The sequence below is a fragment of the Sparus aurata genome, chromosome 4 (genome assembly GCF_900880675.1).
Source record: "Sparus aurata chromosome 4, fSpaAur1.1, whole genome shotgun sequence".
NCBI lineage: Eukaryota > Metazoa > Chordata > Actinopteri > Spariformes > Sparidae > Sparus > Sparus aurata.
The window spans coordinates 17400774-17427043 of record NC_044190.1 but is presented as its reverse complement, the minus strand read 5'-3'; the positions used below and the strand labels follow the sequence as shown (position 1 = coordinate 17427043).

Sequence of the window (26270 nt, the reverse complement as noted above, 5' to 3'; positions counted from 1 at the left end):
GGGTTGGACCACGGCACAGCGCGTCGGTCCAGTAGCCAGAGGGAAGGCCGGTACTCTGTTGAGGGACTCTTGGTCCGAAGGCCCAGCGGGGTTTCCGCCTTGGGAGCGCTGGGGGCAGAGTCGATCTCGGCTGGGAACAAAGTCCCTTTTGTGGAGACTCCTTGCACGGCTTCTGAGGCAGACGATGGACTGCAACGTTCTTCATCAGATGATCACAGTCTTGAAAAATACTTTTCTTTGATGTTTCAAAGTGGTTCTTTAAGTTCTTTAAGTTCTGATCCTTCAACTAATTCAACTTCTTCTGGATCAGGCGGTGATACTTTAAAGTTATTAAAATCAAATCAAAAATCAAAAAGAAAAGAATTTGTTCTATTAAAGACTTGGATAAAAGTAGAGTACTTAAAGTAGTTCAATTCGCTTTCTTAGAGCTTGTTGCAAAAATAAAAGTAAAGATTACTTTAAAAATAAAAATAAGACTAAAAAGCAAAGAAGTGAAGAGAAGAGAAGAGAAGTCAGGAGGAGAAACAGGGGGGCAAGAGAGCCCGGAGAAGAAGACTCCAAGTCATGACCGAAGTCAGGACCCAAAAGTGAGAGAGAGAGTGAGCCAAAGTCCTGACCGAAGTCAGGACCCGAAAGTGAGAGCGAAGCGTCAGCATGAGAGAAGACCAGAGAAGAGTAAGCGAAGTGAAGAGAGAAGAGCATCTTCTCTGTTTTTATGAGCTGACAACAGGCACACTGAGAACAGGGGTGGGACTGGCTGACAATGCTCCTTCTGTGTTGGGAGTTGTGACCCACAACACTTTAATTCAAATAAACTATATTGCCTTAATGTTTCGAAATCGTGTTTTAACTTCCCAAAAACTTTACCATCTTAAAAGTCGAATTTTTGTCTTCGTTAAAAGATGTAACATGAATATGATTCAAGAATGAAAGAATTAAAAACATGATTAAGGCATAAAACAATGGTATACAACATAAACCATAAAGCATACAATACACAGTAGGACCAAGGACTTATACATATTCTTTGTAGTTCTATCTTAAGAAAACATCAAACATTTAACTGGTAAATAACACAAGCATTACACACAAAGAGGATCATGATATGCAAGTCTGTGCCCATCGCAAAGGTGGGGGCTGGTTTCTTTCAAACCCCAAATTCATTAAGTAATAAACTTCATTTGGGCTTGACAATAACATGGAAAATATCTACTGTATGACTTTCTTGGCTATTTGGAAATCTGATCAAATTAAGAAGATGAAATTGTAGTTAATAGTTATTCAGAACATTTTGAAATGTGGATGAGTATAGGATTGGGATGCAGCAAAGATTGGAATGTCACAGACAGGGTCGTAAAACGCTTTGGCCTGTGAGGGGGGAGGACTGGGTCATCTTTACCCCAACCAACATCAACCCCCACTTCTTGTCATCTGATGTGGAGAGAGAGGACTCTATTGTGCTTAGTTGTTAAAATTAATAACATAAGTTCTCCGGTGATCTGTTTATAGCAAGAGAGCAACACATCGTCCTTTCTATAGGGAGAAGAGGCCTGGTGCTGGACATTGTTTGGCCTGAGGAATAAGGAGTTCATCTTCTTTGTGAGGGGGGAGAAGAAGCAAATATTCAGTCAAACAGGCTTTGTTTGTTAAATTAATCTTGTCTTGTGGTTGAGAGGTCAGAGGACGCAGAAAGGGAGCAGAGCCTCGTGATGGAGACATAAGGGCTGGTGTTCCTACAAGAGAGACATAGTGGAGCTGTATATTTTCCTGCTTTTTTGTCCTTTGCCAATCACACATATGATAAGTGTTAAATGATAAAATAAGGTGAATAAATTAAAAAATAAGGGACATCCTGCATCTGTTTCTTCGCTCTTCTTCATTTTTTTAATGTATTATGGAAATATTGGATCGGGACTCGGTATCGGCAGATACTCAAAATCAAATGACTTGGACTCCGACTCGGGGGCGAAAATACCTGATGGGGACATTCCTAACACTAACCATTCTGAAATGTCCTGCTGCAGCCGCAGAGTCTGAATTTCTTCAGGAGTCTCTCCTTTTGGGTCTGATTCTGGGTCAAACTGGTATGGTTGAACGACAGCATCTCGGCGAGCCATAGCGTTACATCCACCGTAAACATTAGCGCATGCTACCGCTTGCGTAAGCAGCCTCCTCACCCTGAGAGGGGCATGTAGCAGGCAAGGCAGGTGTTGACAGACGGAGCTCATTAGCATTTAAAGGTGCAGGCACAGAAACGGCCTGCTCTCAATAGAGCTCACTTGAGCGACTTTTAGACAGCTAAAATTCAGGACCACGGATGGGTTTTGGGCAATACATTTCAAATACAGTGTTGTTGGACCTCTGACAGCTGTGTGTAATTGATGAAAAACAGTATAATATGGGACCTTTAAAACAGGTTTTGATTGTACATCTGTTTAGTCATCATACACTAGACCAGTGGTTCTCAAATGGTGAGGTATCGGGGGGGAGGCAGGGCAGGTCGCGAAGGTCTATTTCCACTGGATATGTGTCCGCGTCTCCGTCACGCCAGCGGAGCTGATAGGTTTCACTTTCACTTTAGTCTATGTGTTAACTACCACCAGGTCTGCTGCGCTGCGTCTCTGCTCCGTCCAGCCCTCCAGAACAGATACGCAGGACTTCTATATATCTGGCGGATGCTGGAGCACGACGCAGCAATTCAGCTGAATTTTGTGCTGAGAAGTCAAGCGCCGAAATAACAATATATCATCTGGTTACTTTTCAGAATAAAACACTCCGTGTTGACACCAGCACACAAGTCTCTAAAAAGAGACGAACACAAGCTCTTCTGCTGATCCTTTGGTCGGGAACTATGGAGCAGGAAATATGACGATGCCTACATAGACGTTGGGTTTACCATGAACACGGTCGGAAATGAGGAAAGACCTGTTTGTGTTTTATGCCTAAAAACTCTGGCAGCGGACAGCATAAAAACCATTTCGATAATCAGGTGATTGTATGCAGAATGCTGCAACTCATACAGTGGGTTATACAGATAAATAAATAAATATTATCAGGTTCTCAATAGTATTTAAATTTGGGGGGGCGTGAAAAAATATCTGTCCTCTAGGGGGGGCATGACAAAAAATAATTGAGAACCACTGCACTAGACCAATCAACAGGCCACAGTACGTCAAACAGTCACCTAAAACATATTATTCTGCAGATCATTTCAGAGTGCTGACATCCAAAGTCACAAACATCTAATTTTCTGGCAATCTGTCCTAGACAGTCAGTCCATTGTGAATCAGCATATATATAGCACCTTCAGGGCCTATTAAATTTCCAGTCAAAACCTATTATCTACCAGGTTTGATTGATTGAAGCAGCCTAGCGGTCTGGGAATTGATCCCCCTTTTTTTTAGTACTCTGTAACTGTTCTAAAATGTACTTCTGTTTAGGATTTATTCTCATTTGTCTCACAGTGTGGTTTGTTAGATATGATTCTAGAAAAATACTATATTATACCCCCAGTCTATACAACTATAAAAGACACATATGTACATATTTGTCTGAATTACAGTTGTGTATGCTGACTTACGTGCAGCCTAGAGAAGCCCACTTACAGCTCAGCAACCACATATATACGAACAAACAGAAATGCACACATAGTGTTTGTTTTCAAATCTATCAACAAGCCCTTCTCCACTGTGCTGGTCTGCGGGTTTAGAAAGTGGTCCAGTTGGGATGACAATCATGTTGACACATATTAGTGAATTATGTGGTGAAACACAATCGTGATTGAAAACAAATAACAACCAAAGCCTACTCCGATGTTTAGATAGCAGTGGCTCTGCTCAACAAGGCCAGTTAGGGGTCAGCAGTGATTTCTGGTGCCAAACCCTCTGCGGTCTCCTGCTGAGTCAAGTTTGTATGTGAACAGGCCTGTGTGTGTGTGCTTGGAGTTTGGAAAGCCTGCTGTAACACATGAAGGGGATGTTTAGTGAGGACAATGTGTTCGCTGACTTGTTTTTTACTGGCCAAGGTCAGAGGGAGACTCAGTAGGACTCTGGAACTCTGCAGACCCTGTGTTTAACTATGGGCTCACCTGTTGACCATGTGTACACACATTACTCGGGCTGCCCCCGACCAAGGATTTTCTTGGTTGACCAGTGGTCGTCATTTAGAGCGATTAGTCGACTAATCGACGCATATATATATATATATATATATATATATATATATATATATATATATATATATATTATATATATATATATATATATATATATATATATATATATATATATATATATATATATATATATATAAAATTATGAGCTTTAAAACCATTAATTTTACAAGTGCGCACAGCCGCACGCTATAAGTCTGCCGTCTGTTAATGACACCGGCAAATTGTTTCAGATTCAGACGAATAGTCTAATACTAGCACATAAAACAATAATAAAATGTATTTATCTCTGCTTTCAAACGTTAGGGCCGCCATGGGCAGCTTACTTACATGTTTAAGGTGGTCCATCATGTTCGTCGTGGAGGAGTGATAGGCGAAGTTTTTCTTGCAAAGTTTGCATGTCACCTTCTTGGGGTCATCCTTCTTCTTTTCAAAATGATCCCATATTTTAGACGTCTTTCCCGACATGGTTGGCTATTAATGTCGAAGGGACCTGCTATGTTAAAAAAAAAACACCGACAGTGAGTGAGTGTCACGACTTCCTGTATCTGGCCCTTCAAATTAAAAGCCCTTCAGCCTTTTATACACAGGCCAGCCGCCAGTCACATAGATTTTGACATAATTTTGACAAGACAAGACACCAAATGTTTTTTTGTTTTTTTGTTTTTTTTCCTGCGACCAATCGACCAATGAAATTTTGGTCGGCTAATGAGTCCAGTGCTTGGTCGACTATTTTGGGGCAGCCCTACACATTACATTACATTTTCATATATATTGGTTTGATATTACTGATGCATAACATGGATTTAGTATTGAACTGTTGCAGATGATCTAAATGTATCAAATCTCACCCACTTTATAGACTGTTCGACAGTTTAGTTTAAGGTAGGGCATCATAGTTAAAAAACTGATCATATGTTTTGTTAAAAAATAGGAATATGTAAAATAAAAATTAACTATAGATGTCGATATAAGCAATAGGTTTTCCTCTCAAATGTAGTTTAGTACAAGTACAGGGTTCTCCCCAGACGGTGGAACAACGGCGCTGCGCCGCTATACGGCTAGGTCAGCGCCGCTATACGGCTAGGTCAGCGCCGCTATACTCAACAATGTTAGCTGCTTTTTATCGGGTGTTTATGGGCTGCTGCGGTTGACGGTCACAAATCTTATCTCTTCATTATTTGAAATTAAACTTAACTCAAACACTCAAACTCTAAATGTGAAACACTTGTATAGTAGCTGTTTAAAACGTGCATGTTCAGATTTGGATGGTTGCTTGGCCTCTGGTTTTGCTGTTTACAGCTCTCTCAATATCATCAACCTGCAGAGCCAGGGAGAGCTCCCACAGTTCTAATCGCACCATTTTTGGTAAACGTGTGTACCACCAAGGCCATGTCTCTCACTTGCAGCTTTCTTGAGAACTGCTTATCCAAACATCTTTACACTCAACACTGCTCTTCCTGAGCCCTCAGCAATGCACCTGCCAGGTGTGAAGTGGATTGGATGAACAGCTCAGGAGAAAATCAAAGGACAGACAGACAGACAGAGATTATTTGTAGTTCGATAATGCTAAACTGAACAAGTTAGAATTTTACCTCGGATAAGCAGCAACACAGATGCTTTTTCTTTTAAAAATGCAGGTCTGATTGTCATTCATATCCATATTCATAGAATGGAAATACAATGCTGAACATCACACAAACACACAGACACACAGGCATCCTCAGTTCCGCCATCAGCAAACGAAGACATGGGCCACCTTGGTTCCTTTTGGGAGAAAATGTTTAAAACTGATCCACACAGGCAACCAGCAGATAAGCCAGTTAGCTTTGATCTGTTCGTGATTTGGGAAAGTCTCAAGTTTCCAGGAAGCAGAGGGGATTTATTTGGCCTAATGCTGCCGCTGGCCCAGATAACTGCATAACTGTTGGTTTGGCCACAGATGGCACTCATGGTATTGATGTTCAGTAAAGGTTAAGCAGCACTGTATTACATTTACTTTATTTCTATGCTTATTGATGTTTTCATTTATTTAAGAGTGTAGGGATCATAGTAGAGGTTCATAAACTGTCTTTTTCATTATTAGCTGGCCATCTTATTTGTCAGACATTCATTTTCTGGAAGTTATAAAGAATAAAAGGTTTAAATTTGTGTGTATGCCTGTGTGTACACAAACGCGATTAGTGGATTAATCCTCAAAAAAGAATTGGCAGCTATTTTGATAATTGTTTCATTGTTGCAATTGTTGTTTGTTTTTTGTTGTTGTTCAAGCAAAAATAAGAAACATTTATCAGTTCCAGCTGCTCAACTGAAATTGTGCTACTTTTTTTGTCATATTATATTTAAATAGAGTTAGATAACACAGCAAATTTGAAGTTGAACTCAGCAGATCTCTTGATGAGGAAAATAATTGCTGGTAGCAACCCTAAGGCTAATGAGTACAGAGATGTAGTAGATGTAGTGAGAGGAACATTTAAGGAGAGACTTAAAGTGGTGATTTCTGATCTGTACAGCATGCCAACAGAAATGCTTCATGAGGAGACATGTTACATCATGAATGCATACTGCTATACATGACTGTGTAACAATGAGACTGATTTTAAAGACATGCTTTTACTGATGTCTCAATAACCCTGTTCTGTGTTCCATATTGTAAATGATGTCCCCTGTTTCAGGTGTACGGTGCTGCTATTCAGTTCTATGAGAGCTACCCGCAGGAGTGTCTGACTGATCATCAGCGCTCCCAGCTTGGTCTCTTGAACCCAGATCCACACAAACCCTCCTCCTTCAACACTACAGCAACAGCAACCGACAGCACCACTAATAGCACCACGACCCCACGCTCGGTCCACACCAACAAGTGCATCTGTCTGCTTTCCCACTGGCCCTTCTTTGATGCTTTCCGCAAGTTCCTCACATTCCTCTATCGCTATTCCATCTCCGGTCCTCATGCCCTGCCCATCGAGAAGTAAGTTGACATCTTAATTTAATCATTTTAAGCTCTATAAATTTCTTGCTAATTGTTAATTTTACTCATTGTTCTTCAAAGAGAATCAGATGCATGCAAGTATTCTCTATTCCCATTTCAGATTTCTCTCTTACAGATTATATTATGAACATGGATTTATGTTCAATCCATCTATAATTATTTCAACTTTCCTCAGAGAAATCATGTTTTGTGTGTCACTTTTACATGATATATGGGTGTAAATATCTAAATACTTGAGTAAAAAAATCCTCTGTTCTGACAAAATGCTACCTGATAAAAGATTTCTCTAAAGACCCATTCTAAAGAGATAATTAACATTAAAGGAGGAGGTGGAGGATGAAATATTCGTTGTGCTCCTCTGTTATTTAATTAATCGTTCCAGACGTTACAGGATATGGTCTGTAACAGATATGGACATTCTGCTGCACAATGTCAAAAGCTACCCCAGTGGGGAGCGGAGGGAGAAACATGAGGTAAAGATACTGTGTGAAGTCAATCTGAGTTTAAAATTGGACTCTTCTTCTGAGTCAAAAAGTCGAAGCTTAACACATAGACATGAAACACATTTTAATATCATTCTAAATAAGACACACAGAGCAGTTTTTCATTTACAGAAGTGCAACATTCTTGTTCAGGAAATGCTATGAGGTGCCGACCTTATTAAACAAAAGGAGATATCATCTGTATGTGAGGGGTGGACTTAAATCCTGATGTTGATAAAGTAGCTGAAATGTTTTCCTTCCGCTCACCAGAAACAACTTGGTCTTTGGGAAGAATAAAGAAGCACCAAAACCAAAAATAGGTCCAGCAATGCAAAATATCTCATCAGTATAGTTGTTACAGGTGGGATATTTACTGGTGATGTGCAACAGATGATTCATGCTTTTCCCTGCTGTTTATGACTCTCATTCATCTGACAGACAGCTTTTTCAGCTTCCTACCGCTGTTATTTTTGGCCTCACATCGTCCTAATTCATCTTCTTCTTCGTCTAACCAGGCACATCTCTCATTTTATGCACAAAGTTCCCTTCCCATCCTCCCAGAGGCCTCGCATCCTGGTGCAGGTAGGTTTAAGTTTGGGTCACAAGAGTAAAACATTTCCTGTGATGTTGGCTGCATGTTATAAATGGATGATTATTATTTTGCAGACTATAGTGTTGTATTCTGAAGGTGTTTAGGATTGCCTGGGGTTCAGTAGTTTAAGTCCTCTATTATGGATGAATATTTAAATGATTCAGTGCAGGAGTTTTTTTGCTCGGTTGGTTTATCTCACTTTCCAGCTTTTCTACAGCTTTCCCCTCATGACAGTTTGATGCTGAGCCAGCCAGTGTCTTCTCCTTTGCCACTCAGGTAATAGCAGTTGCAAGCATTTCTTAATGTTGATATCTATTAAGGATTTATGCATTTTTTTACTTACTGGCTCAAGATGCAGTAAACAAGGTGTGTTTCTTTGAACCTTGGAAAGTTTCTGATGATTTGTAAGACTGGTATGTGTAAATTTGTTTAATACATTTCCAATGAGAAAACATAAACAGGTCTTAGATATTGTTTAGCATGATTGTATTTAACATGATTTTGGCGGTTCGATCTCTGACTCCTCCTGTCCACGTGTCACACTGTCCTTGAGTAAGACACCGAACCACAAGTTGCTCAATGGGCCAGCCAACACTGCTTTATCATCATCAGTGTGTGAGTGTGTGGATGAATGAGATGCCAATTGCTAAGCGCTTTGTCCATTTAGATAGAAGAGCACTTTAAGTGCAGTCCATTTACAATTTGCCATTTATTGACCTTACTGTAAGAGTTTTTTAGATTTTTCAGGGGCCAGAAAATATTGAGTGACCTTGTTGGAGCTCCTCCGGTCAATAGCGTGTAATTTAATTTATTCTTGCACATTTGTTTTTCATAGTGGTGGTCGATTTTCCACGCTACTACAAAACCTCGGACCAGAGAACGCTGTCACTTTACTGGTGTTTGCTGTCACGGAACATAAGATCCTGGTCCACTCATTACGACCTGCTGTGTTGACAAGCGTCACTGAAGCTCTGGTGTCTGTAAGTTAGTCTAAAGCTGTAGAAGCAATATTTCTGCTACATTTCATTTTAGTAAACAGATACATTATTAATTGGTTATGATAGTTGTGTTGGTAATTTAATTCAGTTTTGTGGGAATAGAGCAATGTCATCTTAAACCAATTTTATTTATATCAGGAGTTTTTCTCCATATTAAGAGTCCCCTACTGACATGTTTTAACATTCAAACTTTATTAAAGTATATTTTTTGTATGCTGAAAAAGTTTATTATTTTGATGTTTGCTCCTTCACTGTAAAGTCCTTTCTCAGTTTATTGCTTAAACTTTCCACATCACACTTTTATACACATATTTGACCAGAATTGGCATCCAAACTATTTGTGATGTCACAAATACAACTTGTTGGCCCGCCCCTCAAATGAAGTTTTTCAGTGAGGGGCCGATTTGCTAAGTGGGGTGTTTAACCCTTTGAAACAAGAGAGTGCTGTCTTCCTTTTTATCTCACTTTATCTTTGTCTTTATCAGATGATTTTCCCGTTCCACTGGCCGTGCCCATATATTCCTCTGTGCCCCTTGGCATTGGCTGACGTGTTGAGTGCCCCCTGTCCATTCATTGTTGGAGTGGACTCCCGCTACTTTGATCTGTATGACCCCCCACCTGACGTGAGCTGCGTGGACCTGGACACAAACACCATCTTCCAGTGAGCACATTCCCAGAAAGCCTTCCATTGCTGATTTCTTTAGGCAAGCTGTCAATTTGAGAAATGCAGTCAGTTTTACAGAATCCAGTCTGTCTTCATTACCATTTCGCCTTGTCATGGTAAATATTCAAGTATGGAATAACTACAGGGCAGTTAGCCACACATATACTGTGCAGCACTTCCATCAAGCTCAACATTGTTTCATTTGCTGCATCTTTTTTTCCAGACCACATAACTGCCAGGTCATGAGTTCTAAGTTTAGAGACCTAGCCTTTTTCCTGGAGCCTGGGTGGGAATGGTTACTTTTGTAGTGTCAGACTTATTTTAATATGAAGAGAATGCATTTTTCAGCTAAGGTCAATGATGGTTCATATCATTTTTGGCCGCATTTGCGGTCAGACAGCATTAGGGTGTTCTGGCCTGACTGCTGTCCATGTTGGTTTTGGCCTCTCAGCCTCCCAAATGCTCAATGTCTGCTTCTGCTTTTCCAGCAATGACGATAAGCGAGCCCTCACATGGAAGATCCTGCCAAAGAAAGCCTGTAAAAACCTGATGAATGTGCTGAGTAATCTCTACCAGCAGCTGGTTGACGGTGAGTACCGAGCTGATAAATGACCTGATAGAATAAATGATTTAAAAAATGTGTTAGTTGTTTCATTAAGTTGTATTAGTTTCAGTCCTTTACGATCCCAGCAAACTCATTTCATTCAGTTGTTGTTTTCATTTTGTGTCCAAGTGGAGCAGTCACTTTTTTCAAATATCATGTCTTTTGAAACACCAATTTGTTCAAACTCATTTGGGTATTGCATCATCCTAGACCAGATATGATAAAAATGTGTGACTTTCATTGTAATCAGAAATAAAAGTAAATCTATGGCTAATTAAATTCCTCAGACTTTATTATGCTTTATTCAATCTGTCCCATTCAATCTGCACTATTCTGCTCTCCTTTCAACTAACTGAAAGCCAGCAGTAATCCCATCATAGCATAATTTCCTAATTACCCATGTGCCCTGCTGTGGTACTCATTGTATTATTGTCAACTTTCCCTACTATTTGTGGAACATGCTCACTGAGAGACTATGAAACCTGCTGCTTATTGAGCTGTGGAATTTGAATAAATGAATTTTCTGATTCAGTGAAGCTAAAAATCCACCCAGTTTCTGCTAGAAGTGCTGCATATGCCTGTCAGAGGTTTAAGGTGAGACATATAAGCCTCATGGACCTCTAAAAACTCTTTAATCAACTTGACTTTATTTTCATAAATATGTAAGCCTTATCTTCAATTGCAAATTGATACTCACTTAAACACTTAAAGCGGTTCATATCTTTTGATCATAACAACTTCATCAAAATGCAAATGGTGCAACATTTTTTGTTGCAGTCTCAGTTTGAAGTGATGATTAAACCTTTATGTAAACATGAATTGGGAGATCTAATACAGTATTCAGTGACAGCTGCTGATTTTCCCTCTCTCATCAGGCCAGTACCGGCCTGATGGGCTTCTGGAGCTGAGCATGAGTGATTCGTCAGAGCTGAGCTGTGGGAAGAGCCTGCACACCTTGGAACTGGAGATCCAGGAAGCCTTCCTGCGCTTCATGGCAGCCATTTTGAAAGGCTACCGTTCGTTCCTACGACCCATCACTCAGGCCCCCTCTGAGAAAGCCACAGATGCTAGCTCACTTTTTGATTTGCAAGGTATTTAAAATAATGACACTCTGACCACATGTGACCAAAACACTGGAACCATCTACCCACGTTCAGAGTGTAGAGCCAGACATTCAGGTCAAAGTCACAGAGGAAACTGAACTGAACTCCTCAGCTGTCCTTTCCCCCTGCAGCCTCCTCAAACTGTTCTCACGAAAACACACAATACAAGTCCACTGTTGACATCATCCTGAGCCAGGTTTTTTCTCTCTAAAAGAAATGTATCTGAATGTCGATTCCCACGAAAGTGTTTACTGATAGCAGATGGTTTAAGCTTTACTGTCTTAATACCAGTAATCTAAAAGAATCATGCGCAAGACCAGCTAGTCCAACACCAACTCCTGGGAACGATGATACTGATTGAATGCTTGGCACAGTAGAATTACTGGTTTACTATGAGTAAACACTCGAAAGCACATCATTACTGCAGATGGTAGAGGGAGAGCAAGTCACGCACGTTGATTTAAAGGGCTCATAGAAACTGTTGTATATAGTCATTTAGACAGAATATGTCAAATATATGAATATGTTTTGACTGTTGTTCTTTTGATGGTGCAGATTCTTTACGTAATTAATGTACAAATCTAGAGAATGGATCTTGAGTAAAGGTTATTTTGTTGGACTGTTATTTCCAGCTCAAGGACAGAGAAATATTGAAGGCAAATGAAATTAGACTTCTGGTGTAGAGAACTTGTTTACTCTGGTCACTGAATTTAATGCTAGTGCAGACTTAAACTGGCCACACTTTACTCGGGTGGAGCTGATTATTAGATGAATAACGGGCTCTATGTATGTCAGTCAGTCAAGTTTTGTGGTATAGCTAAGAATATCAAGGTCAATAGAATTTCTCAAATAACTCTTCAGACCTAAAACAGCATGATTTCCAGCCCTGGCTGAGCTCTTTGATACATACCACTAATGTCATTCCTTTCGGTCTTTCTGCAAACATCTGGAAATCACTTAGGGATGACATCTTATGTGTGGTCAGCTCCTTAGATTACGGTTCAGTCAAGGTCCTCGAAAGTGGGCTGATATTTACTTAAATCATCTCATGAAGGACTGAAGGGGGAAAACCAAATGCTCAGATTGATCGGGCGGTTTTGAACAGATGACTGATTCAGTCACATCAGTGTCTTTTATCCTAGAGAGTCTAGTTTGCTCGACTTTTTCATCATTATTCAGTCTTCAGCAAAAACTGTGAATCCTGTTTGAGCCACAGGTGCACATTTACAGTGCATGATTAGCACTAATGAGTCCATGAATATATAAACTAATACTGCGTCATCTGTAGCACCTTCCTCTCTACAGCTGGCTAGCCTGAAAAGCAGATGGTGTTGTTTAATACATGAGCCTTGATAAGTGTCCATCCCCACCTCTGAGCAAATACACACAGGAACAGTTTGGGAGGGAAAGCTGGGGCTTGAGAAGGTGCTGGGGTTGGAGGTTCAAGACTGTTTTCAGACCGAAGGTTGGTCGGTTAGCAGCACAGCCGCTAAATGCTCTGGAGGCTTGAGTATGGCCTCTGGATTGGAGCCCATAAACTCTGGTTCACATCACAGCTGAAATGAGTTAGGATGAAATCATGGCTGCTCGGCTGGGGGATATCTGAAGCCAAGGTCATGTTCACCGTGAGTTATATGATAGAACAAACAGCAGCACATTACATCATGACCTGAGTAAAAAATGTTACAACTTGTGCGTCGTGTGTGAACTCCTGACTGTTTTCATAACTAATACACATTACAACAAAGATTTACAGTACGCAGTGTCTTACTGATTGCACCTATTATATGGTTTGGTGTGATACAAGGTTGTTTAAAAAACATGAATAGGGTACTTCTGCGTTTATGTTTGGAGACTCCTTTTCCTTTCTTCGTTTCAATTAGACAAATTATTATTTTTTGTATAAATTGTCCCACAGAATGACTGTTCCAGAGGCTACGTGTATTTATTAAAGTGATGACACAAAGAAAAGCAAAGAAACTATTGGCATTTGAAACGCTTTAACCAGCACATGTAAGAAAATGCACTTGATCAATATGTGATTATTGAATAAGTATTCATCGATCAGCTAATCACTGAATCACTAATTTGGACACTGTACTGTTTGAGACCAGAGGCCTTCTGACTCTATTGAACTTGCTGTAAAAACGATTTAAAAAAAAGCTTTATGATGAAGCAACCTAAAGGAGTTTTGTCAGAATCAATCGATGTTCCAATTTGAATTTAAATATTAATGAGCTGTAGGAAGTCTTTTGCCTCCACCTGTGTGCTGTGAGCCAGCGGCCATCCATCCTGCTGTCAGACTCACAACAGTGGTGGTCAGTTAAGCTGCTTTCAGCATCTATTAAGGAAACTATTCACCACGTTGTTGTACATCCTGACTAGGACATTACACTAATAACATGCTTGCATTATCCGAGCCAGGACAAATGGAAGTTGTGTATGTATACAGAGCCGTGGGATAATGGGTTTCTTAACCTCAAAATCACACAGAAGTCTGCAAATTGCTTTTGTGAATGTTTTCATCTTTTGAGGAGATGAAATGAGTGTGAATAAACCTGCTGCTAAATAGGGCTGCACGATATTGGAAAAAACTGACACTGCGATTTTTTTTAACCCTGCGATATATACTGCGATATGAAAAAATGCAGGAATTTTCATCAGATGACCTGAACAGCACTTTATGTTATGTTGCACTGTTGCTATCTTGTGGACAGTTTACCTGCGCTGATCTTACCTGTTTTTGCCGTACTGAGCTGTGTGGTACCGACTTAAATGGTCAAACAAATTAGTTGTGTTAGTTACCTCGTTGTGGCAACGGATGCAAGGCACTGTCGACACAGAACACTTGTTTGGTCAATATCATCCTTCTTGTAGCCGAAATAATTCCAGACAACTGACGTTGCTTTTCTTTTTGGCACCAAGTCTTCGTTTTCCCGATTTTCTCTTGTTGTTGCTCATTTTTCAATGCTGTTACCAGCGACTCACTCCATGTGCAGGGGCGCAGTCTGCTTCGGCACACTGAATAAGAACTAACGTGATTGGTGGATCACTGTGCATGCAGACTGTCAGGTACCCTTGAAATTAGATGAGTTCATTTGCCTCCTACATCGCAAGCCCTGCAATGTGACTATCGCGCACACGTACATTGCGATGACGATGCTCGAATGATATATCGCGCAGCCCTACTGCTAAATGTCTTTAATTTTCTTTTAATCATTCCTCAAAGTAGTCAAGAAAATACATCTCAGCATGGTCATCTGTAACGGTTAAACTGTTATGTCCTCAGGGTTCTTGAAGAGCCGAGACCGCTCACACCAGAAATTCTACACACTGATGACCAAAACCCAGATGTTCATCCGTTTTATTGAGGAGTGCTCCTTTGTCAGTGACAAAGACGCCAGCCTGGCCTTCTTCGACGACTGTGTGGACAAAGTAAGTGCGTTCTTTAATCATATGAAACTGAAAGTTTATTTATTTCAGTGTAACTCTTTGGCCATTTCTCTGAATTTTAAATCCATCTCTGTCTTCCTCCTTTTGGAGTGGTTCTATGTTTCTCAACTGGCTATTTTGTGCCCCACTTATAGTTGTATTAGTAGTTTCCACATCTCTTTGTAACTTCACCTCCAATCTTCAATCAAACCTGCTTTTATTCATTCCTCCTCTAATTTCTTGAGTCCTTCTTTCTATTTCCCTTTCTATCTCTGTTTGCGAGCAGCTCTACAATTCAGAGCGGAGTGCAGACAAAGGAGGCAAGGTAAGTCTATTGTTACTTGGCCTTGATTTTTCCTTTTTCTACTTGATGCATTTTCAGATGGGGTTTTACATTGTGCATGGTCCCAGCAAACAACCAAATGACTTAAGATTAAAATGTAGGACCAAAAAATGTGTCCTACACTACTAGATGCGAATAGAAAGTCTTTAGAGAATCCTCCTCCAGTTTAACTTTGATGTGCTCATGTAATTTTAAATAAATTCCTTATGATACAAACTCTATCACTTTTCTGGAATCTTTCAATTTTTAATGAATATTGGAATATTCAATGTCCTCATCAAATTTGCTGTAACAGCAGTTTGTCTTGAAATAGTGAAAGTTGCACATTGAAAGACCATGTGTAGTTTTCTGCAAAGATTTCTGGCTTAAATGTTTCATGACTCGAGGGAGTGAAGGCTTTTAGCGGTTCAGTGATTTCTGAAGCACTAACATTTTTTTTTTTACGTCCCCTGGGCGTCCCCTCATATTCTTCAGTGTGATGATATGAAGAGCCTTGGAAAGGCTGTCAGTGTTTCTTCTGTGCTCCACTGGGAGCATTTTGAGTAGATTGACCCCGGTGTGCACAGGGTTGTGTTCCTCTAACAGACTGTGTTTGTATGTTGAAGGTTAAATTTTGTGTGTTTGCAGTCTTAAAGTCCAGGCAGTCACTTGGTTTCCCGCTCACGTCTGTGGGTCACTGGTTTTTGCAGGTGACATTTGTAACAGACTCTGAAATAGACTTGGCTGTCCTTGGATCACTTGTAAGTGTGTACGTGAGTGTTCTGGTGGTAATTGAGACATAGTGGAAGTGTATCCAGAGGCCAACATCCACAGCCTCCCTTCCCTGTGTTCCCAGACCTGCGGCAGGGCCTAAGTCTCGTCGTCCTCCCTGTGTGTCAGCTCCACAGGCGATTCAAATCCTCCAACTGTCTTTCTGCACTGTGGCTGGATTACATTATCTACTCTCAGGGAGAGAAAGCACACTGCACCACACAGCCCACACACATGCGTCACACTCTACTGCACACAAGCACACACACAGCAGTCACATACAGAAAGATAAGGTTAAAATGTATTGATCCCGAGGGGGAAAGTAGTCATTGCAGCAACAAAAGTAATTAAATCCAGCAGAAGAACAAGACAAAAGACAAACGAATCAAACAAATGGAATATAATTAAATCAATGAAAGTTGCAGAAATACAAATACTAAAGGGCAAAGTTTAAAAAACATCTACGTGACTCTATAAGTAAATGAAGACCACAAATTTGAAAGGACAATCAGTAATTTCTCACCTATATATTGGGATCAGGGACCACCATTTGATCCTTATCGAAGTTGGGAAGTGTTCATTTTAAGACTGGCTTGACATTTTTAGAATTTCCAGGAGTTAGATGGGAAGATAATAAGATTGATACTTTTCTTATGTTTCTATGGTAATTATGTACAATAGCAGCCGGTACGTTACATCTGGCATTAAGGCTGAAAAGATGGGGAAACAGCTAGCCTGGCTCTGTGTAAAAAAACTCTTTTTAGTTTTATCGGCACAAAAACAAAAGTGTTAAATAACAAGTTTTGGCTCTACAGGGGGTTGTGTGCCAAACTTTTCCTTGGCTGGGAACAGGGACTTTCCGCAGCTTTAGAGATGTCTTTCGGTAGATTTTGACAAACTGTTCCTCAAACATGCAGCCAGTAGATGCTTTGACTGATTATATTAGAGAGGAGTGTGGATAACTGATAGGTATAGATGAAATCACAGTTTTTTCTATCTTTTTAAGTTCATCTGCAGTCATTCAGCAGACACTGGGTGTTTCTCTCAGTCAGCCAGCCTGTTCAGAAGCTCCCAGTCTGATCAAGATGAACTAAATGTTCTTTCAGACTAACAGTCAAGTCATTCTTGTATCTCACCTGTCTGTGTCTGTGTTTTTGATTTTTTTTTCCTGATGTATGAACTGCAGAAGCTGCTTTTTAGGCAGATTACCTCTCACAGCTGTCTCCAGTCTCACAATGCTGGTTGTCTTGCAATTAAAAAAAAAACAAAAAAGCCTCCTCGCCTGTATCCCCACAGGTCGAAGTCTCAGTTCTTAGAATGGTTTCAAATGTTAATGTCTACATTTGAATTGGCAGATAGCTTGGTTTAATTTACTTGACATCAAATAACACACAGCTGTAGTATTATGCATCACAGCACCAATAAACTATCCCTATGAATGCCAGTAACATCAGCAATAAAATCACTGTAAAGCAACATTATGTAGTAATTAGTATTTTGTGTGATTTGCCGCCTTAATATTACTTACTTAACAACAACAAGTCCAGCTTGGCATCTGTCTGCAGATTATTTAACCAAGAGCAGAGTCAGCTAGCAGAGCTAACTTGTAGCTACAGTACACAACAGTTACAGGTTGCTTTCAGGGAAATCACAGAGTAAAGGCAGAGCAGCCAGAGGACATTTTGTCCATAAAATATGATCCACATTCACATCAGTGATAGTTGCTGCTGTGTGTGATGTACTGCCATAAGCATTACGCACTGTGATTCTAATTTGAAGAGATAATTACTTACACATTTTAGCAAAGACAAATAGATTACACTGAGGGCAGAATTTCCTTTCATGAATAATTGACCTAGCTTGACTGAAATATTAAGGTCTTACATCTTAAGGTCTTGAGATCTTGAGATGTTTTCCAGCATAAAGCCAAAATTTTGTTGGACACGTATGCAGCCATATGTCCTTTCCCCCAGCAAAGTCATTTAGCACTTCCTGTTGGTTCCCCCACAATATGGGCAATCCCTTCGATGTGTTCGGGGTCCATGTGCCTCGGTCTACTCTTAGTTGACTCATCCAGGGGGCATGCTGATCAGTTTTCCAAATTGACTGAACTGCCTCCTTCCAATGCTAAAAAGCAGTGGTACCACTCTGATCTCTTTCCAGATATCTGAGCTAATGCCTTTTTTAGTAGTGTGGTTTAATCTGTGCACAGAGAAACATCACAGAACATTGTATTATCCTTTGATGTGCTGTATTAGGCACAAGAGAATTAATGAAATTTCTCTTAGCTAAAAAGGCTTTTAACTCATCCGAAGAACAGAAACTTCAGTCTCCCACATTTTACTGCTTTGACTGAGGTTATTATCAAACTTTAATCACCATCAGAGTAACTAGAGAAAATTATGAACTTTCTCGCCTTACTTCGAACTGCCATGAATAAAATCATTGCTTGTAGTTGCGAAAGCCTGTTATTAAACACTTTTTAAATTTACGATGCCTCCCTCCTTGACCCTTCACTTCTTATATCCCCCATAAAATCCCCCATAAAATTCGCACCTCCTGCTTTAAGATAAACTGGAAGTCTTATGTGTCAGCTCCACTAACACGACTGGAGTAAAAAATGTGCAGTAACTCCAAATGTCAGTGATAGAAATTATAGGTGTCGTCCGTCATGCCCACTCCATTTCAGAGTAACCTATATTTTTTTTCTGACACCTTTTTAATAATTTTGAAGCACTTTTCCAAACACTGAGCAGCTGTAACCTGTTATCTTTATGATAAGGAGTTATGTTTGGACACATGCTTGATGAAACTCAGCTTTCCAATAATTCAGTGCTCCAGTTATGTTGATTGCAGGCTCCCATCTGCCGTGTTTCAAACACACACAAAACTGTTTGATGACCCTGATTTACTAATGCATCCATATATCATCCAGAGTTGGATGGGAGTCACTGGATATATGGCAGTGGTGCATACAAACAGTGTATGACTACAACACATTTATTTCTCTATATTATTATGGTTTCAATAGTTCCCACAATAGCAGACACACTCGACCTCCCCCTGAGGTACAGAGTCCACAGACGAGTGACCTATTGATCTGTATTTTGACTTTGACTCGGCACTGTTTAATTTCTCAGTTTCTGACATTTTTCTGACAATTGTACATCAGTCTACTAGCAATTGTTAGCATTACTCAGTAGCGGCGTTTAAAATAAATAAAAATCAATTCACATCGGAGTCGTGATTCTTATCTCCTATGATTCAGATTGTATTCACATTTGTCAAAAATTTATTTTTTGAAAATTTTAATTTAGTAGCAGGATGTTGATGGAACAAAAAAATGTATGCTAAACTGTGAGGATAGTGCAGCACCCACACAAATTACAGCATGCACACGGTACAGTTATCTTGAAGTTCATCTTCTAACAATATATTTATCTTAATTTCCAGTTGTGTCTCATATTGTATTTCAGCAAAATAAGGACCCCAATTAATGTTTTTTCTCAAAATAAACTGGAGCAAAAGACTGAAAATAGTCCGTCTTTTTATATAATTTTGTCTTCTGTGGCTCTGAAAGAGTGTATTATAGAAAGTGCAGGATCCAGTTTGTTGGAGCTTGAAATAACTTGCCGTCTGTGCGTATTTTATCTATTTTCTATACTTGTTTATATTTGATATTTTCGATGTGTGTGTGTGTGTGTGTATGTGTATCTTTATACATACTGCACTGTAGGAGACACATGTAAGAGATGTAGAACCATAGTTTTAGTTGTGTGTGTGTGTGGGCGGCTGCAGAGAGGTAATGTGATGATAGAAAATGAGAGTAAAGAAAGAAGAAGAGAAGCGTGTTCACTCGGGAAATCTAGGTCGCCTGCTGTCATCCTCCCTCCGCTCTCCCAGACAACCAGACAGACAGAAATCCTGCTATCAGGGTGACAGCTACAAAGCTGTTTTGAATTTATTCTTCAATAAAACCAAAACATTTTCAAAGGTGTCAGGCCAAAACCCTCCTTTGCAAAGACTGACCTATTTATTACAGGGCATAAGGTTAAGAACTGTGTGGTAGTTCTCACTTGTCTAATGGGACACTCCTTATTTCCATCAGCTGTGATAGATGAAGTGTAGCAGTACCACAACCCAAACATCTCTGCTCATGTTTCTGTTGTGCAGGTGGACAGTGACAGGCCTGAGGAGGCCAGGCTAATAGAGATTGATGAATCGCAGCGCAGCGAGCACACAGTCTTTATCACACCTCCAGAGCTGCCTCCTCTGCCTGAGGGGGAGGAATATCCACTGTGCTACAGGTACATAACTGTTCTGACAATCTGACGTTTGATGTTGTGTGCTCTCTCTCTTTACTTCACATCTTTCATGAGACAAACTGAACAGAAGCTTCACACATAATAGCAGGAAGAAAACTGGAAAATCTGAATTATACATTGAGTTGAGAGTTGGTTAATTTCTGTCCCGGAATGGTTGATTGAGGACCAGCAGGATTCCAGCTCCCTTACTGTGATCAAAGAGTGAACACTTACTGCTGGATTGTGTGCCTCTGAATATGTGCCATTTGTATTCTGCAGTAATTTTTTGCCCTTATAATTTATGCCAAAATATTTTTTTCATAACCACTTTCATTAAGCTCATCTAATGATACATAATGACCAACAGATTTCCTAAATTTATTACTCGCTCTCCTGGTAGATAATTTCTAGCAAACTGTATTTATGATCCCTATAACCTTGGAAGGGATCATTGCACGTTAGATACTGCCAACATTTAATCGTTTTTATTGCAGACAGTCAGTGCTGAGAAAAAAATGTGTTGCTGCTGTCACTGATGCGTATATGCATGTTCTTCATCAGGTATGATGGTTTCCCAGTGTTAAGTCTTGACCTGTTTGACCCTGTGGAGGGCCTGCGGACCCCCTCTTCTCGCCTCGCTGCCAGGCACAGCTGTCCTACCAGCCCTGCTCCCATGTTTCGACGCACGAAGCAGGTCAACATAGCAGTAACTCATCCTTGTCATGCAATAAATTATTGATTTAGATATTTAGATGCTGAGCTGTAAGTCTTTTGAGTTTGAAAACAGTTTAGATGATCTACTAAATTAATTCTAAATGAAGTTCAGAGCAAAGATTTATGACAAAACTGTTAAAGAATGTTGCCTCTCTTCTTAAGAGGCCTTAAGAAAAAATATTTGCGAAAAAAATTAGAGCCAAGAGTCAGCCAGTTTTACAGTGGACAATTCAGAATACATATAGAACTGCCCTAAAATTAAACTCTCGCCAAAATGCAACCTAGGGTCTTTTTTAGGAGTCAAATGTTTGTTTAAAAGCATAATTATGATGAAAGCGCCACTTTTAAGATTGACCGTATTTTCGATTTTGGGGCCAAAATCATTTTTAATTGAGTGCTAGGCGCAAATACTATGTTGGCATCAAAATTGCTCTTTTTAAAACACTAAGAAGGCTCGACACAACATGAAACTTTGCTCATAGTATCACAAGGGTCTCTGCACATGAACACGAGCATTGAGAACATTGCCTGTGTACACAGAGTTTACTAAAAAGAAAGTTTTTGAACAACTCACTTAACCAGTTGTGTTTTCCGCTTGCTGCCGTCCTGCCAGCCGAGAAGTGTTGATCGCCGAATGCGACGTAACATGGATCGCTAAAAATAGCGATTTTGATGCTATCATAGTATTGCCCGTAGTACTCAATTGAAAATGAGTTTGACCCGAAAACGAAAATACGGTCAATCTTAAAAGTGCCTGTTTTGTCGTAATTATGCTTTCAAACAACTGTTTGACTCAAATACATTCACAAAAAGACCCTAGGTTGCATTTTGGCGAGAGTTTCACTTTCAGTAATCCAAAGAATGTATAATGAGTGAATAGTGGCAAGAAACGAGATATGGTTCACTGAGTCGAGGGTGTTTTTTAAGCCAGAAGATTTGACTGAAATCCCACATACCCATGAGCCTGATTAGTGCACTAAAGAATTTCTTGCCCCACCCTTAATTTTAATGCACAGGAAATCAAGTCAGCCCAGAAGATAGCCAAGAAGTACTCGTCCATCCCCCAGCTGTGGTCCAAGTGCCTACTCCGTCACTGCTACGGCCTGTGGTTCATCTGTCTGCCAGCTTACGTAAAGGTGTGCCACTCGAAAGTGCGGGCACTCCGCACTGCCTACGACGTCCTCAGGAAGATGCAGGCAAAGAAGCTGCAGCCTCCTGATGAGGTACATTGGTCATTCACAAAAATAACTGTTTGACATTTACTCAACCAGAAGTTTTGTTAGGTTTGACTATTTTTAACGATTATAACAATATTTACACTCATTTTGGATCAGCCAGTTGTTGTCTCACACTTATGTCTATTTTTAGGGGTTGTTGTGTTTCTGCCTAAACAATCACACATTTACATATACTGTGCAGGTCTGCTACCGCGTGCTAATGCAGCTGTGTGGACAGTATGGTCAACCTGTCCTGGCAGTCAGGGTCCTCTTTGAGATGAAGAAGGCTGGAGTCAACCCCAACGCCATCACTTACGGCTACTACAACAAGGTACAGCCAAAAACTGTTATGTATGGTTGATAAAATGGTGTGCTAGTAAATGACATTTTCTAAATGTATTTGATAATATAGGTAGACTATTCATTAAACGTATTATGTTTACATTACACCTAAATTACAAAAAAAATGTGCCCCAGATTTAAAAGGGTGTAACTCACCAAAACCTTTCCACTGCCATGTCTTACACAAGCTCTAATAAAAATATATTAGCACAGGGAGTCCCTACTGCTACAGTATACTGTCGTGCTGGGTGTGGTGTCCCTGATGTGGGCGTGTTAAGAGTATTGTGCTGATTCTGCTGCAAGTTTGACTAATGTTTAAACACGCCCTTGACAGCTTAATGTCAAGCAAATCTCTGGAAAGAGAAAAATGTGATAGTTCCTTTTCCATCAGTTCTGATGGATGAAAACACAGCCTGAGTCAGAGCAATAACATACAATAAACTCAGGAGAATAGAATATTCAACCATAGCCAGTGAAGCAGACTTGCTTATATTATAGCATCAGGCAGAGATATGTCTGACGATAAGTTTGTCATGTATGGTGTGCAACGGTTTTAGTTTTGTTGTTATTATTAATATTATTATTAGTAGTGTTGTTATTATTATTATTATTATTATTATTATTATTATTATTATTATTATTAAAGGAGTCATCACCTGGTTTTTTACATATCCAGTCCCTCTTGGATCGCTTTGGATCAATTCTTAAAACTTATTAGAAAAGAAAAAAGAAAAAAAAAATCAAACATAGAGCTTGTTCTGACCCTTTTTCATACCGCGACTTTCTCACGCGAGATTATGCGCGAGGTTTTGACCGGTCCGGATGTGCATTGTATTAATATGTAATGAGGCGCGCGTTGATTGGCCGCAGGAAGGACAGAGCCGGAATGGGGGGCGAGCCTGCATGCACACAGACTCCAAAACATAAACAGCCCCCTGTCATGGCGCACATACTAAATGACGAAACTTACGGAATTCAGGCATTTATGTACGAGCCAGAGTCGGAAACCGAACGGGAGAGTGAAGAGGCAGAGACGGTGGAAGAGACACGTTTACAGCAGGACGTCTCTGAATGGTAAATTCTTTGTTTTTTCCTTCTTACTTTTCACACTCGTGTTTTACATGTAAGACCTGAGTTTTAATGCTGGCGGTGACGATGTATGGCGTGAAAATGACAGAGAAATAAGCAGATTCGGCGTGCTCACTCTGGCTGAGGACGGCTGTGAGCCGATGCATATGCAAGTAGCCTCCTGTGGTAACGTCACCACAGGAGCAGAATCAAAATCTCGTGCTTTAGGAACGCGCACTACTGTGTGCTATTCCTGTTCGGAAAAAGAGCCAAAGCGAAAAAAATAAGCCACTTTCAAACTCCAGCTTTTCAGGCAAGTTTCAACAGAGGTCCAACACCAATATGCATGATTTAACGAGAGAAATTGCGATTTCCGGGTGATGACTCCTTTAATAAAACGTTCTTTCTTTTGGTTAAATCAAGTAGATTTACTACGAAATCACTACGTAGCATAAAGAGTGACAAAGTGTAAGTAGTTAGGGAGGAGATCTGGGTGGATGGATGGCCTAGACACTAGACTTACACACAGGAGATCAAGATTTGTTATTTTAACCCAAACCATGAATATCTTCTCTATAGGAAACAAAAATAAGCACTACTATGTTATAACTACCATATAACAACATATATAACATATAATAACATAACTAAAGGTACTAGAAAACTGTGTGATGTAAAGCAGGCTGATTGCAGCCTACATGTTGATTGTTAATTCATGATCCACAATAGTTTCATGAATAATTGCATCCAAGTTATCCCACCTCTGTGTTGCTCAGTTGCTCCATCACTAAAATTAATTCCTCTCTGGTTGGTACTTATGAGGCAGAGATACTTCATCATTGTAATGCCTCTGTAGACACTCAGCTTTCAGATAAAAAGAAACATTGTTGACATTTGCAGTTTCCCACCAAGGTTGTACAGTGTTTTGTGCGATCACATTCAGGTGTCAAGATGAATGGTAGCTCTGTTATCACGACAATCTGTCCCTGATCTGGGAACCCAGGGAGTGTTAAAGTAAATTGGCTCATGTGGGAGCTGGCTGTCAGGAGACAAGGTAGAAGTAAAGGTTTGACCTTGGCCTTAAAAATGGTTGTCTTTGAGGTACAAGGTGGTGGATTCCTCTACTGACACATCCAGTATCCATTGCAGCTGCAGCATCAGACAGTTGGGGGGGTGTTTCTTTTCTTTTTCGTACATCTTTTGTCTTTGTAGTCCCACGATGAGAAGGGAGGAGGAAGATGGAAGAGTTTTTTTGTGTGTCTCTATATGCGTGCTTATCTATTAATTCTGGCATTCATTCCCCATTGAGTTCAGTTGCAAACAAAGCGGGACTGAATATTTTTGGGCTCAGTTCTGACACAGCTTTCTAAAATAACTGAACTAGGAGCAGAACTAAAGCAGCTAAAATAGAAATGATCAGTAGCTCCAGTAAACTAGCCTGAAACTAAACTGAAAAGAAAATTTGTTCTGAAGTATTATAGAACGTAAAACTCTTCTAAGATAGTGGAGCTAAAATAACCTTGATGTTCCCCTGTGAAGTCAACCCCATGCCATAGTAATTTATGTCTACAGTTTAAATATACCTGTTCTCTGCAGAACAGCACTTGAGACGAGATGGCAAGATTCGATTCCATTTAATTTCCAAAACATTCCTTTTTCTGTACCCTTGAGAAATAATAGTAAAGCAAAATATCAGATTATATTATATACAGTTTAAGAAGCTAAGAAAAATACACTTTCTATCAGTCATATAAATTCTATATTAATGTGTAGTTCTTAAGGTATGATTCAGTCTGGGAGCAGGGGCGGTTCTAGGGGGGGGCCAACAGGGGCCAGTGCCCCCATGACCCCCCTGTGGCCCCTCTGACAGGGAGTCTGCATTAATAATACAATGACAGATTACTTGCAATGATTTTGTTCTGAAGGGAAAGGCAGAAATAAAGTGTCTCAGCAGTTTACTACCCAATCAAAATTGCTGAAATGTAAAAACTGCTTTGTCTGAATGAGGTATTTATCCTTTTTTCCTGGTTGTGTGTGCCCCCTAACAAAAAAGCCGGCCCCAACCTGGGCCCCCTATTAAAACTGGTCTAGAACCGCCACTGTCTGGGAGCAACTTTTATACCCATTTATACATTAGATGGCAGCTTTCAGACTAACTGTGCAAAAGCTGACATTCAAGTCCTGAAGAAAATCAACAATGATGACTGAAAACCGATCAGTATCAACAAGTCAAGACAGACTAGGTCAGTGGGCTTTCACATCACAGCAGGAAACCTTGAACATACATCTCTTTTCATCAACATTGCATATTGGCCTCAGTGGGTAAGTCTTGCGCTATATTGTAGATGACTAAACACACAAACAATTCCCTGCTATCAGAGGCTCTTTTTGAAATTTGTTTGTATAAATGAATATTCTGCACAAAAATTGACTAATGGGGTCAGACCAGTGTATTGGTTGAAGTCAGGTTGATAACAGCCTTTAAATAAATGTTAGG

At 40.0% G+C, this 26270-nt stretch overlaps 1 protein-coding gene across 10 annotated transcripts in view; it reads left to right on the top strand.

Moving 5' to 3' along the window:
* The window catches only part of LOC115580140 (C-myc promoter-binding protein-like), an 87649-nt gene that overhangs the window by 36112 nt on the left and 25267 nt on the right, over positions 1 to 26270 (top strand). For 5 of the 10 annotated variants that reach the window (XM_030414103.1, XM_030414102.1, XM_030414100.1 and 2 more), the window contains exons 6-18: positions 6847 to 7139; positions 8158 to 8224; positions 8452 to 8510; positions 9070 to 9214; positions 9718 to 9893; positions 10385 to 10485; positions 11376 to 11591; positions 14893 to 15038; positions 15322 to 15360; positions 20302 to 20435; positions 20994 to 21126; positions 22163 to 22369; positions 22566 to 22694. In XM_030414103.1, the coding sequence (XP_030269963.1) occupies positions 6847 to 7139; positions 8158 to 8224; positions 8452 to 8510; positions 9070 to 9214; positions 9718 to 9893; positions 10385 to 10485; positions 11376 to 11591; positions 14893 to 15038; positions 15322 to 15360; positions 20302 to 20435; positions 20994 to 21126; positions 22163 to 22369; positions 22566 to 22694 (1845 nt within the window). The remainder of the gene's footprint in view (positions 1 to 6846; positions 7140 to 8157; positions 8225 to 8451; positions 8511 to 9069; positions 9215 to 9717; positions 9894 to 10384; positions 10486 to 11375; positions 11592 to 14892; positions 15039 to 15321; positions 15361 to 20301; positions 20436 to 20993; positions 21127 to 22162; positions 22370 to 22565; positions 22695 to 26270) is intronic. The other 5 variants (XM_030414106.1, XM_030414104.1, XM_030414105.1 and 2 more) reach the window with 1 other exon arrangement.